We start from the raw sequence: 13,070 nt of genomic DNA, 5'->3' as shown, positions 1-13,070 counted from the left end.
GCTATATTAGAAGAGTCATTGATATGAGTAACTTCTGCCTCATTTGGGGACTCCACTGAAGGACCACTCCACTCTACACTTCCCCTGCTGAGGCCTCACCTGCTACTTCATGGCAGTTCAATTCTTCCCTCCACCCAAGCCTGGGCCCCTTACTAACCCACAGGTATTGATCATGAGCACCTCCCCCAATAGATGACCTGCATACAAATCTCCATCCCAGAGACCATTTTCTAGAGAACATTCCTCTACAGTATATTCCCAACATAACAGCTAGAGCGCTCTGTTCAAAGTCAGTCAGATCATTACTCCTTTGCTGAGATCCCTTCAAGGATTCCCATCTCATCAGAATCAAAGTCTTGCCTTCGGCATCCCATAGCCATTACTTTCTGGACCTCACTTTCTACTCCTCAGCGCTTGATCACTGCAGCTGCACTGGCTCTCTTGCCATTCCTCAAACACGCCAGGCATGCCCCTGCCTCAGAGCCTACTCTTCTGCTCCCTGGAACATGCTTTGTCTAGTTGTCTGCATTGCTTCCTCCCTCACTGACTTCAAATCTTGTCTCAAACGTTGCCTCAGTGAGGACTTCCCTGACGCTCCACTTAAGCCTGTCGAACTCCTCCTCAACCCAGAGCTCACACCCCTCGTTCCTGCTGAGTTTCCTCCATGGCTTGTATCAGCACCTCACACAGAGTACATTTACTTATTGATGTTGTTTAATACCAGTCTCCTTCTCCAGAATGCAAGCTCCATGAAGGTAAGGACTTCCTTTCCTGCTCTTTTCACTGCTGTATTCCCAGAATCAAGAACAGTAGCTGGTACATAGTAGCTGCTCAATCAATCTGTATTTGGTGAGCATGTGAGTGAATGAAAGGAAGACTATGCATGTGGACTCAGAAGACCTGTGGTCTCTAGGGAAGTCCCTTGAACAGCACTTGCTTTTGTTCAAAAGGAAAATGGGAACAATTCTTATGTCATTTTTGTAAGGATTATGCAATACAACATTTGTGAAAGCTTCATATAATAAACTGCTAAATAAATATAGGGTATAATTTTTATTTAAACTGAATTCTTCACCAGTGAGCTACTTAATCTTTATAATCTAGAGCTGCCAGATTACCAGAAAGTAAGCATATAACACACAAAAAAAAAAACCCTTGGAAATGGTCTGTTATTCAAATAAAATATAAAAAGATTTATTACAAAGCCATACCCCAAATGTACAAACTATGAAATGCATCTCTTTTAAAAGCGTAATTAAAAAAGCAGTCTTCACACGGTAAATTTTATAACATTTGAAGACTTCTTTTGCTACCATAAAAGTCTGATAAAAATTAATTCGATAAAGCATCAAATATACTTTGTTTATACAAAACATTCTCTTTAAATGCAAAACATCACATCTATTACTAGAAGTAAATAGAATCACATTTCCACAATCTTCTTAAACGAGGTAAGAAAATAATCTTTTCAGACGTTTACATCTCTCATCCCTCACTAAAAGTGCAATTTCAGCCTTGACCATTCCTTTCACGTGAACACTGTCCCAGCAGGTACTTGGTATTCTGCACAAAGAGCAGTAGCAATACCACTCATATAAAATTCATGTTATCACTGTTTTTACACAATTTCAAGATCCAAATCAAAGCTACTGCTATACTGAGTCACTTTTTTTTTTTTTTTTTTTGCAGATATTTTAACAAATATTCCTAAACTCGAGAAGACTGTTCATACTCTTTTAAAGCAGAGGCAGCAAATTTCTTCTGTTAAGGTCCAGATAATAACTGTTTTAGGTTTCTCAGGTCACTTGTTTGTTATACATTCTCCTTTTTTAAAAAATTAACTCTTAAAATGTAAAAAATAAATAAATTCTTAGCTCTGCTATAACCTGCTAATTTTTAAAAGTAGACCTTAAAAAAAATAGAAGTCCCTAGTCTCTAAATTAGACTAGTCAAGTGTTAATAAAATGTAAACATCACGTTTTGCAGTATAATTAATCCATGATTTTTGACTGCAAAATAGAAAGCTGATAAATGGTAAGAAATGAATCCCATTCAAAGAGTGGGCTACATTTCAGATGTTCTATCAATGGCACTTTCTTATGGCTTCTTTTTCATTTTGAAATGGATAATGCACGTGTCCTTTATGGAAACATTCTCTTCACATAGCTAATCTAAAGTTTGCAAAAATATTGGCACACCTCCATGTGAAAGAGGTGGGTGCACGCACAGGTATTGCAGCAACCAGTGCGCACAGTGGAGACCATGGTTTGACACGTAAGTGCTCTCCACAGCTAAAGAGCCAGTGAAAATGAGCTAACAGATACATAGAATAATCCTAAAAGGATGTTCTAATTTGTTTTTATCCTATGTAGTGTATTGGGGAAAAACTGATTTGCATATGAAATATGTGAATACATATGGATATAGCAGCCTGATTCATTCAGGTTCTTGATCCTATAACCTGCCTTCAACTAAAAATATACAGCGGAGAATTCAGTGGGAGTTAGTTTGGACTCTGATAGAGTAAAAATAATCTGTTTATAATACTCGTTGTTTTATAACTTGATCCTATAGCTTGGTGCAGAGAATCAAAACTCTGTGTGTGTGTGTGTGTGTGTGTGTGTGCGTGCGCGCGTGCGTGTGTGTTGCATGTCTTCCTTTCCTACCACAAATTATGGCAAACAAAAGCCATTGTGAATTTACTTAAATATATCAAAAACAAGTTGGAAGTTTCTGGAATTAACAATCCCATGGTATTCTACAAAAACAGTTACCAATGTTAAAGCTAAGAAAGTTGATTGCTTCGGTACCCCTAAGAAGAAAGCGCAATTACTAGGCGAGACCATGCCCAATTTTTGAAATACAAAAAGTAAAATTTTCAGTGCAAAAAGAGTATCTCGATAAATAGCAATGACACAAAAATCACATGAAACAGCATAAAACCCATAAGCAATATCCGGAAGGCATGTTTTGGTATAGAACAGATCATTTGGGGGCTAAGAAACACCAGTTGTCTTACTGACTGAACTGGGAGTGGGTGGTAGAGAGTTCAAACACCCCCTTTCTGCAAACAGTTTCAGCACATTCACAACTCATCATGTTTTTTCTTAAACGGCCCCTTTGGGTGTTGCAATACATGGTCTGCAGCCTGGAGGACGAGGTACATAAATTCTTCTACATCGAAAGAGTAGTTAGTAAACTTTGGATGTTCCCCCAGAGTTGGGTGGTGACCCTGCAAAAACAAAGCAAAACACACATCCATAAGTCATTGAGAGCATGTTTTTCTGCACAAGAAAAATTTTACGTTACTTTGGCCAATGGAACTACTTTAATTCATGCTCTACCTCGGAAGTCAGCACATTTTATTTTGGTCAAGTACAGATAACACATTTTCCGCTCTGTGGATTATACAGTCTCTATCAGAGTTACTCTGGATTGACAGTCACAAGCAGCCTTGGGTAACACATAGACAGAAGAGCATGACTGTGTCCCAATAAACTTAGTTATAAAAACAGGTGGTGGGCCAGATTTGGCCTGCTGGTCTAGAGTTTGCTGATCCCTCCTATGTACATGCATAATTCAATAGACCATTCTAGGCCTAAATTTCATAAAGCTACCTTTTTTTTTTTTTTTTTTTTGCTTTATAGCATTGTTTATGGAATGAACAAGGAACAGGAACATAATGTGTTTATACAAACACAACAGTTGTATATAAGCATCTCTACATTATTTTTCTTTTTTAAAGATTTTACGTACTTGTTTTTAGAGAGAGGGGAAAGGAGAAAGAGAGGGAGAGAAACATCAATGTGTGGTTGCCTCTCACACGCCCCCAACTGGGGACCTGGCATGCAACCCAGGCATGTGCCCTGACTGGGAATTGAACCAGTGACACTTGGTTTGCAGGCCAACGCTCAGTCCACTGAGCCACAGCAGCCAGGGCCAGCATCTTTATATTATAAAAGGAGTCATATACAAGTCTATAGGCATTGTATGCAGAGTGGTTCCAGCTGGGCATCCTGCCCACCAAGCAGTTGTCTGCAGTTTCTCTACCTGGGAAGAGCCAGCTCAGTCAAGTGCAACAAGGCTGGGGCGTCCATCCTTGGGCCTGTTGTCTAAGAGGCAACAGGTCTGTGAGGACCCCTCAGGGCCACCGCTCGGAATCTGAATCCCAGGTATGCCTATGTCCAGGTCTCATCAGCAAGCTAGTATAGCAATGAGTATCATCCCACAAAGCAAAAGGTCACTGGTTTGACTCCCAGTCAGGGCACATGTCTGGGTTGCAAGTTCGATCCCAAGTTAGGGCACGTGCAAGAGGCAAACGATTGACATTTTTCTCACATTGATGTTTCACTCCCTCTCTTTCCCTCCCCCCCGCAATCTAAAAATAAATTTAAAAAATCTTTTTTTAAAATTTAGTATGCATATTAGGGTGGGAAAATCAGAACTGGAGACAGTTTCCTGAGCTGGGTACCTAGAGGATGCTGCTGATAGGTGGGCCTTCACTATGGGGACCCTTCCTGAGGTAAGGATGCCATGTGGCCCTGTGGCTGGTCTGGACGGGGAGACTCCTCCAAAAGCTCAGGTGTGAGAACACACAAACCAGACTAGAAGCCCCTCGGTATTAGTAAGCCAGGTGACCCACCAAGTGTGACCCACGCCCCAGGTGGCAGTAAAGGCAAGGGCCTCAGGTGCTTCCACAGCTATCTCTCACCCACACCCAAACCGCCATCCTCCCAGCAGCCCCACTCCCTGGGGGCCCTGCTTCAACTCCTACAGCACTGCTCTCCCCACAAGTCCCTAGAGCAGGACTAGCGCTCTCTAAGCCCCACTTGGTTGGCACCTGGGCCAGAGCACCCAGCAACTCTTCCACCCTGAGGGCAGCCACGCTGCATGTCTGACTGAGAATGGAGCACCAGATAAAAAAGTGTTGATCCTTGTCAGCCTCTCCAGCTTGTGCAGTTACAGTTACTTCTGGTATAAATACTGTAGAAAAATAAGCCATCTCTGACCCAACAAGAGCCACTGGAGTCTGCCACATGTGGAGAAGGACGAAGAGCTCCTCTGCAGTGGGCCAGGGAGGTTGTGCTGACTCAGTCATGGCCAAACTCAGGGCCTTGGAGGACTCTGAACTAGACTGGGGAGCCCAGGAACCTGGGGAACTGGTGGCAGTGTTCCCACTGAGGCATCTTTGGGTCACATCAACAATCTTTCAGTAAGCATGCTACCAGCACCCCACATTCTGTTGCATGACACCTGGGCCCCTGGACTGACCTCGATCCTCCAGCACTACCTTCAGCCTCACAAAGGCCACTAAGCAGGTATAGGCAGAACTGTTTCCAGATCCTTGGGCTGTCCCCACAACCGAGGAGCCTCAGGTGGGCACTGAGGCAGGGCCCAGTACAGGGACTCCTGCTTTATAGAGACAGCAGTGGGTGTGGGCTGGGGTAGCTGCTCCTCGGGGCTAACCATGTATTCTCTCAACTGGGAGGAGGCCCTGCCAGCCCTGCAGGATGCAGCCAGCCAAAACCCCTCTCAACAGCCTTTCCAGCATCATGCGGTCCTGGTTCCAGCCAGCGCTGCCGGGCTGCACAGGACAACCCAGTGTCCAGGAAGACTTCCTCACCACTGCACTCTCGCTCATGCACCATGGGCCGCAGCTAGTAGCAGTGTGCCTCCTCGGCCTCGAAGTCACCAGGACCAGCAGTTTTCAGTCCAAAGGAAGCTCAGGACACAGTGGAACATCTCCTATCCCAGTCAATGAAATTGTGTTGCTTAAACTGTCCAGGATGCTGGGCTCAGTGCAGTGAAGAAGTAGCTCATTCTGGAGTCAGGGTACGTGGTGAGCAAGGCCAGGCTGCTGGTGGGCTTGGGGTACCCACGTCCACATGCCTAGGCACATTGGACTTGGTGAGCTGGGCTGGCAGTGGGACCCTCCTGCAACCAGGGGACACATGGGTGACCGGATGAGAGACAACTGGGACAATCTTCTTCCCTCCTCAGTGAGGCACTGCCTTGGGTTCGAATTGAAGACCCGTCAGCCATTCCTTGCAGTGAAGCATCTAGGCTTCCATCACTGCCTGCTGCCCAGAGTATCATTGGAACTCCATGCTTTATGCCTTGACCAGAACCTCCAGTGCTCCCTGCAACCAATGCAACCAGCACTGGAAAATAACCCTTTCCCGAGACTACTCAGAGGGAGAGCGGAACAGGGTACCAGGCTAGGGCACTGCTGCCACCCCACCACCACCCCAGCACCACACCCTGCCTGGCTTGCTGCTGCTCTATCCGGTCACTCTGGCCTCCTCCTGGAGTTTCTTTCTGGCCCTGAGCCCTGCCCTCCACCCGTGAAGTGGATAACTTCTCCCTTCCTCCGATTTGCAAATATGAGATGTGACAATTCACTATTCCAGAGAACAATTTATTTTTGGATTAGAGTTCAATAATAGTTTTTCATATTAATAATGAGACACTTTAATTAAAAAGCAAAACAAGGTGAGTTTTATCATTGAACTTTACCTTATCTTGAGGAAAGACTTTATTTTGTCTTCGCCAAGTTATATAGTATACACCTCTGAGCCTGGCCAGATCCAGGTAGCAACGCTCATCTCCACAGTTGTACCTAAGTAACCAAGGGTATCCATATGTGAGACTTTTGTCTGTGGTTTTTGCCCAATCCAAAATTCTTCGGGGAAAAAAATGCACCTTCCAAATAGATTCTTGCAAAAGATTATGTAAACAGTAAACAAAACTGAAAGAGATTACAGGGTGGGGCAAAAAAAGGTTTTCAGTTGTATGTGAAACAGTTTATTCTTGTATTATTATTTGATAATTATTGTATTATATCCCATACAACCAACTATAAACCTACTTTTGCCCAACCCTGTATTTTTTAATAGTCTCATAACTAGATTACCTTAACATTATAAAACAAAATAGAATAGAGACTGACCTTTATCAACTGGGTTGACTATGAACTTATTTTCTCATAATAGCTGTCTTTGCATATATGGAAGTGGACTTGGGGTAGGTAACATTTCCAAGGTCAGAGGGCTAGTGAAGCAGAAACTGAACCCAGGCCTACTGAATTCCAAGGTCTGAGCTTTCCCAATTTCTTTACTTCTTTCTTCCTTCCTTTCTTCTCTTCTTTCCTTTCTTCTCTCCCTCCCTCTCTACCGCTAAGAGAAATAAAGACTTGAGATAGAAATTATCTGGCTATTTCTCTAACATATATATTTTTTAAATGTTTTTGCATGGTGTGGAAGTTCATGACAATGTTTTTCTAAATAGTCTCCCATTTAAATACTGAGTCAAATCATTTTTAAGGTGGAACCATAAAACCAAAATATTTGGATGCAAGGGGGGGAAACCTGGTAACATGGTATGTCAGAACTAATGATGAGGCATGGTGTAGAATTATTAAGGGAGAGAAGACCATGTTTCCATAACTAACCACCAAGGTGGAAGCTCCCCAGGACAATCACTTGCACCCTGACACCTCAGTTTCCGTGTGTCAATCAGTCAAGTGGTTGGCTTGTTTTGGAGCTCTGTTCCTCATGAGACACACAGGTTCTCAAACTCTCACTTTTTAAAAGTTATGGCAGAAAACATAACATAAAATGTATCACTGTAACCATTTTTAGTATCTAGTTCAGTAGTGGTAAGTACATTTACATTGTTATATAACCCCTTCTCCAGAACTTTTCATCTTGAAAACTTACACTCTCTCCCCGTTAAACACTAACCCCTCCTCTGTCCCTAGCCATTGGCAACAACCATTCTACTTTCTGTATCTATGAATATAACCAATCTAGGGATCTCTTATAAGTGAAATCACACAGTGTTTGTCCTGTGACTGGCTTACTTCACTTCACATAATGTCCTCAAGGTCCAGCCATATTCTACCATTTAACAGAATTTTCTTCTTTGTCAAGGATGAATAATATTCCATTGTGTGTATAGACCACATTTTGTTTATTCATTAATCCCTTGATGGACATCTGGGTTGCTTCCACATCTTGACTATTGTGAATAATGCTTCTGTGAACATGGGTGTGCAACACACAGCTTCTCTTTTAACACAGTGATTACAGCAAGTGCAAGACATGCTCAGTTTAAGAGGCACACAGGAAGGAACCCCGAGTAAGAAAGCACAGAGTCACATCTTCTGCTGAGATGGGGGAGGAAGGCATGGGTTTACTTGATAAGTGAAATGGCAGGCTGCAGACTTCACGTTTTCAGCTTTAGTTTTTTTTTTTCTTTCCAGATGCCTATATGATGTGACTTCCCTAGAATGAGTAAATATTTAGCCTTTTGATACTTTAAGTAAAAGACTCAGCATACATAAAAAGACCATTATGAGCTGCCTCAATGTAAAACTGCTCCCCCAAACACTTACAGTTCAAACACAGCAGCCCAGTCTGGAAGGAAAAGTAAATGGGTAAGACCAGCTCCATGCATTCCAATAAATATATCTGTGTTATGTGTGATCTTTAGCTGATCTAAAAACCCAAGTTCCCTGTGAACATAGAGAACAACAAAAGACAGATGGAGAGAAAAGAGAAAGTACTAAGTTGAGTTAAGCACATGACTCACAGTAAAAATATTTATACAAGTGTCTTTCCAAATTGAATTCACATTCACCATATTTTTTTGCCATTTCAAGCCTACTCCTGTATTTAAAACTTAATAACTCAATAATTTAACAATTTTTCTAAGTAAACTCTCTTTTAAAAACCTAAATGCATTTATCTTAGAAGGAAACTTTTATAGCCACCTTAAGTGGAAAATCAGTAACACATGACATAAACAAAACTATAAAAATAGATATAATCAAACTAAAAAGTATTATTCAAATATAGTAAATACAATTGCAAGACAAAGCTCTAAGCCTGATGCCTGCTTTCTCTTTATGAAAAAGTGAAATTAGTAAGGGTTAAAGAGATGTTGTGGTATAGCAGCACCAAACTAAAAACTATTTCCTTAAGATGATACAGTGATTTTTTAAAACAGGAAATTAATTCCTCTTTGTGTGAGTTGACTTATTCAATGCCATCTGAATAACTAAAATTATCTTGATACAACCAAGCAGTTTCTTGCCTTTGTAACAGACTAACCCACAATTTTATGCAGGCTAAGATTTTAAAAGTGTCCTTTGAATTCAAGACACTTGAAAGATGTGAAACTCTGAACCGAAATCAGTGTCTAAAAATTTCACCAAAGTGATATGGGAAGCAATGCTGGAATGAGGATAACACTGAATAAACATAATGGGATTGGCCCTCCCAGTCCCACTTAACCAAAGTAAAGAAAAATAAATAATCAAGATTATTTTGAATCTAAGAAGGGAAAGCAAATTTCCTCATAATCAGCTGCTTCTCTTTAAAGACCATCCTCTCACAATACAACAAAAACCCCACACCTCTACCAAGAAAGGAAGACAATGTTACCAAGCATCTCACATGGGGTACACGTGCCTCAGTTTCCCCAGGAATGCCACTGATGCCAAGGGAAGGATAGGCAGCCATCCAGGTGAATATACCTATGGAATTGCCAGTTATGGGAAATGCCTACGGATTGGGCCTCACCAGTCTCCATGTGATTACATTACTAACAAGATCTGCCAACAGGGCAGGTCTGAATTTGTTATCATTTTCCTCTATCTGGGAGGCCCAGTCAACAGCAGAGCCTCAGAGGTGCAGCCCTTCTCTTCTGTGTACTGTCAGCCTGATGCCCGGTCCCTTCTTGCCTGCCATATTTCTTCATGTGACAATGAGGGTGGCCACCAGGGCACAGTAAAATTCATAAAACAAGAATAACTTTGCCAACCTCACAGATTATTGGAAGAATGAGATGCAATGAAGCAAAGCATAACAATAACTCAATAATAACTCAATAATAACTCTTGACTTCCGGCCAAGATGGGGGCCTAGACAGACAATCTGCATCTCCCTCCACAACTAAGAAGGAATACAACTACCTCAAAACTAAAGACAACCAGAAGTTCCAGAAAATCGAGCTGCATGGAAGTCCAACAAACAAAGATATAAAGCAGAAATACTCATCCAGACAGGTAGGAGAGGCGGAGCCGAGGCGGAGAGGACGCGGTGTGGCAGCAGCAGCAGCTGCGGCAGTGGCAAGCCAGCGGAAAGCACAGTTACACGTTTTAAAAAGTCAGGAGGAACACCTGGGGAGCATTCCCAAAACAAGGCCAGACTGTACAGCTCATGGCTCCAGCACTGGGGATAAGAAAGCCTCATTCCTTCAACTACAAACCAGTGGGAGTTGGGGAGGAGGAAGGAACTGCTGGTCTCTCAGCAGAATCTGTTTGTTTAAAGGGCCCCCATGGTCCTAGAATGTTCCCAGACCCACCCACTCTGGGAACAATGGCCAGGGAAACAGCTAGAGAGGCGCCAGTCCCGTACCGAAGTGGGATAAGTGCCTGGAAAAGGGACAAGTGCTAAGGAAACAGCATTGTTCCCTCTCAGACCCCTCCCCCCATACAGTAGCACAATGTGGTGAAACAGGTCGCCCGTACTGACGAATTCCTAAGGCTCTGCCCCTTACAACGTAGCAGGTGCAACAGCTCTACCTAAGATACAGAGGCAAGCAAACACAGGAACCTGTCAAGATGAAGACACAGAGAACTATGACCCAAAAGAGGGAATGGATCAAGGTTCCCATGGGAGAACTAAGGGACGAGGAAATAGCCAACCTAACAGACAAGGAGATAGCCAATCTAACAGATGTAGAGTTCAAAACACTGGTGATAAAGATGCTCACAGGCTTGACAGATATGCTTTAGTACGGCAAATACATAGGGAAGAAGTGAAGGCTATGCTAAATGAAATGAATGTAAATCCACACAAAACCAATGATGAAGGGAAGAACACCAGGGTTCAAATCAATGATTTGAAACATAAGGAAGAAAAACCAACCAGCACAGAATGAAGAAACAAAAATGTAAAAAAAAAATGAGGAGAGGCTTAGGAACTTCTGGGACAAATTTAAACATACCAACATCTGAATCATAGGGGTGCCAGAACGAGAAGAGGAAAAGCAAGAAATTGAAAGCTTGTGTGAAAAAATAATGAAGGAAAACTTCCCAAATTTGGTGAAGGAAATACACATACAAATCTAGGAAGCACAGAGAGTCCCAAACAAGCTAGACCTAAAGAGAAGCGCACCAAGACACATCATAATTAAAATGCCAAAGGTTCAAGATAAAGAGAGAATCTTAAAAGCAACAAGAGAAAAGAAGAGAGCTACCTACAAAGGGGTGGCTATAAGACTATCAGTTGATTTCTCAAAAGAAACGTTGCAGGCAAGAAGGGACTGGCAAGAAGTATTCAATGTGATGAAAAGCAAGGGCCTATAGCTAAGATTACTCTATCCAGCAAAGCTATCATTTAGAATGGAAGGGCAGATGAAGTGCTTCCCAAACAATGTAAAGCTGATGGAATTCATCATCACCAAGCCATTATTACATGAAATGTCAAAGGGACTTAAGAAAAAAGATCAAAATTATGAACATTAAAATGACAACAAACTCACAACTATCAACAACGGAATCTAAAAAGTAAAAACAAAATCCAACTAAGCAAACCAGAATAGGAACATAAGCATAGGTATGGTGATCATTTGGAGGGTTATCAGCTAGGAGTTGGAATGGGGAGAGATGGGGAAATGGTGCAGAGATTAAGAAGCATAATTGGTTGATACAAAATAGACAAGGGGAAGTTAAGAATAATATAGGAAAGGGTGAAGCCAAAGAACTGATATGCATGACCCATGGACATGAACTAAGGAGGGTGGGATTGCTGGATGGAGAGGAGTAGTGGGAAGAGGGGAGCAATGGGGAAAAAATTGGGACAACTGTAACAACATAATCAATAAAATATACTTAAAAAGGAAACCTCTCAATAACTCTCACTGTTTTTTACAATTGTTACTTATTTTTATCCAGTGTCTAGGGTCCTCAAGACAGAAGCCATACCAGCCGCATGACTGCATTCCTACTACAAAGCCTGTCACCAGCTCATGGTAGGAACCCAATAAAGATTTGTGTGAAAGAATGAATGTGTGATGAGTGAGATGCAACACTGATAAGTTTAAACCTGTTGATATTAGACACCCTTTTGCTGGTAAATGTATACTTGTTCTTGTTTAACATGGAAACTGTTCATGAGTTCAATTCGGAAAACAAGATGGTAATTGTGGGTGGATGAAGGTGGGAGACAAAGCGTTCACCTTTCCTTTGGACCTTTTCTATGTAGCTTGGCTTTCCAACCAGGAACACATAGTGCCTTTATAGAATTATTGTTTTCACATCAATAGAGATTAGCTAAACAGTGACAGGCATACTCTTTTTTGAAGCCTTTTATTATATCAGAATTTTAATAGCAATGTACATGTTTTATAAGGTTTCTAAAACTTTCATATTATTCTATGATCCTCAAAAGTTGAAACTTGGCCGCTAGCAGGGCAAATTAGGCCTACAACATTTTTAAAAATTCAGAATTACTTGCCAACTTAATAAATTCAGAAATTTCAAATGAAAATATGGATTCATCATTTCTCTTGAAAAATGAGATGGTAAACAACATCAGGCCCCCAACAGCCGAAGAGCAACAACTCCTATGCCCAGGGTCCTGACATGCCCACTTCATTCACTGCTGGTGTCCACCTGTCTCTTCTAGGTCTACAGTGCCAACAACTCCAGTATGAAAAATTCTTTTTATCTTCCATTAACTCATCCAGGCAAAAAAAAGATGGCAGCCTCTGCCCGAGGGTAGGTGATTACTTACTTATACTTGTAATCAACAATCTGGACTTCAAATGTAGACACTGTTTTCAACGCGTTTGCAAGCTGGGAAAATAATAGAAATATTTAAAATTTATTTTCCTTCTCTTCAGTTTTACTTTTGTTTGAGTCTTCACATGTCTTATTTCTCATATAAAATATTTTCCATTTATTAAGTATCTTTCAGGTCTATTGCTCTAACCCTTAACCAAGTTCAAATATTGGCTCCACTCCTTGGACACATTACCTCCCTAAAATAATGCTGTACTGG

The 13,070-nt window shown here is 41.7% G+C and overlaps 1 protein-coding gene across 3 annotated transcripts in view; it reads right to left on the bottom strand.

The window, feature by feature from the left end:
- Window positions 1-2,946: 2,946 nt before the first annotated feature.
- The window catches only part of EOGT (EGF domain specific O-linked N-acetylglucosamine transferase), a 54,135-nt gene continuing 44,011 nt past the window's right edge, over window positions 2,947-13,070 (bottom strand). For all 3 annotated transcript variants that reach the window (XM_090283857.1, XM_090283855.1, XM_090283856.1), the window contains 4 exons: window positions 12,804-12,865; window positions 8,396-8,515; window positions 6,517-6,619; window positions 2,947-3,232 (listed from right to left, as the gene is read on the bottom strand). In XM_090283857.1, coding sequence (XP_090139983.1) covers window positions 3,086-3,232; window positions 6,517-6,619; window positions 8,396-8,515; window positions 12,804-12,865 — 432 coding nt within the window. In that variant the 3' untranslated portion in view covers window positions 2,947-3,085. The remainder of the gene's footprint in view (window positions 3,233-6,516; window positions 6,620-8,395; window positions 8,516-12,803; window positions 12,866-13,070) is intronic.

This window comes from Furipterus horrens, unplaced genomic scaffold (assembly GCF_987537825.1).
Source record: "Furipterus horrens unplaced genomic scaffold, mFurHor1.1.pri manual_scaffold_7, whole genome shotgun sequence".
Classification (NCBI taxonomy): Eukaryota; Metazoa; Chordata; class Mammalia; order Chiroptera; family Furipteridae; genus Furipterus; species Furipterus horrens.
This window is presented reverse-complemented; position numbering and strand designations above follow the sequence as displayed.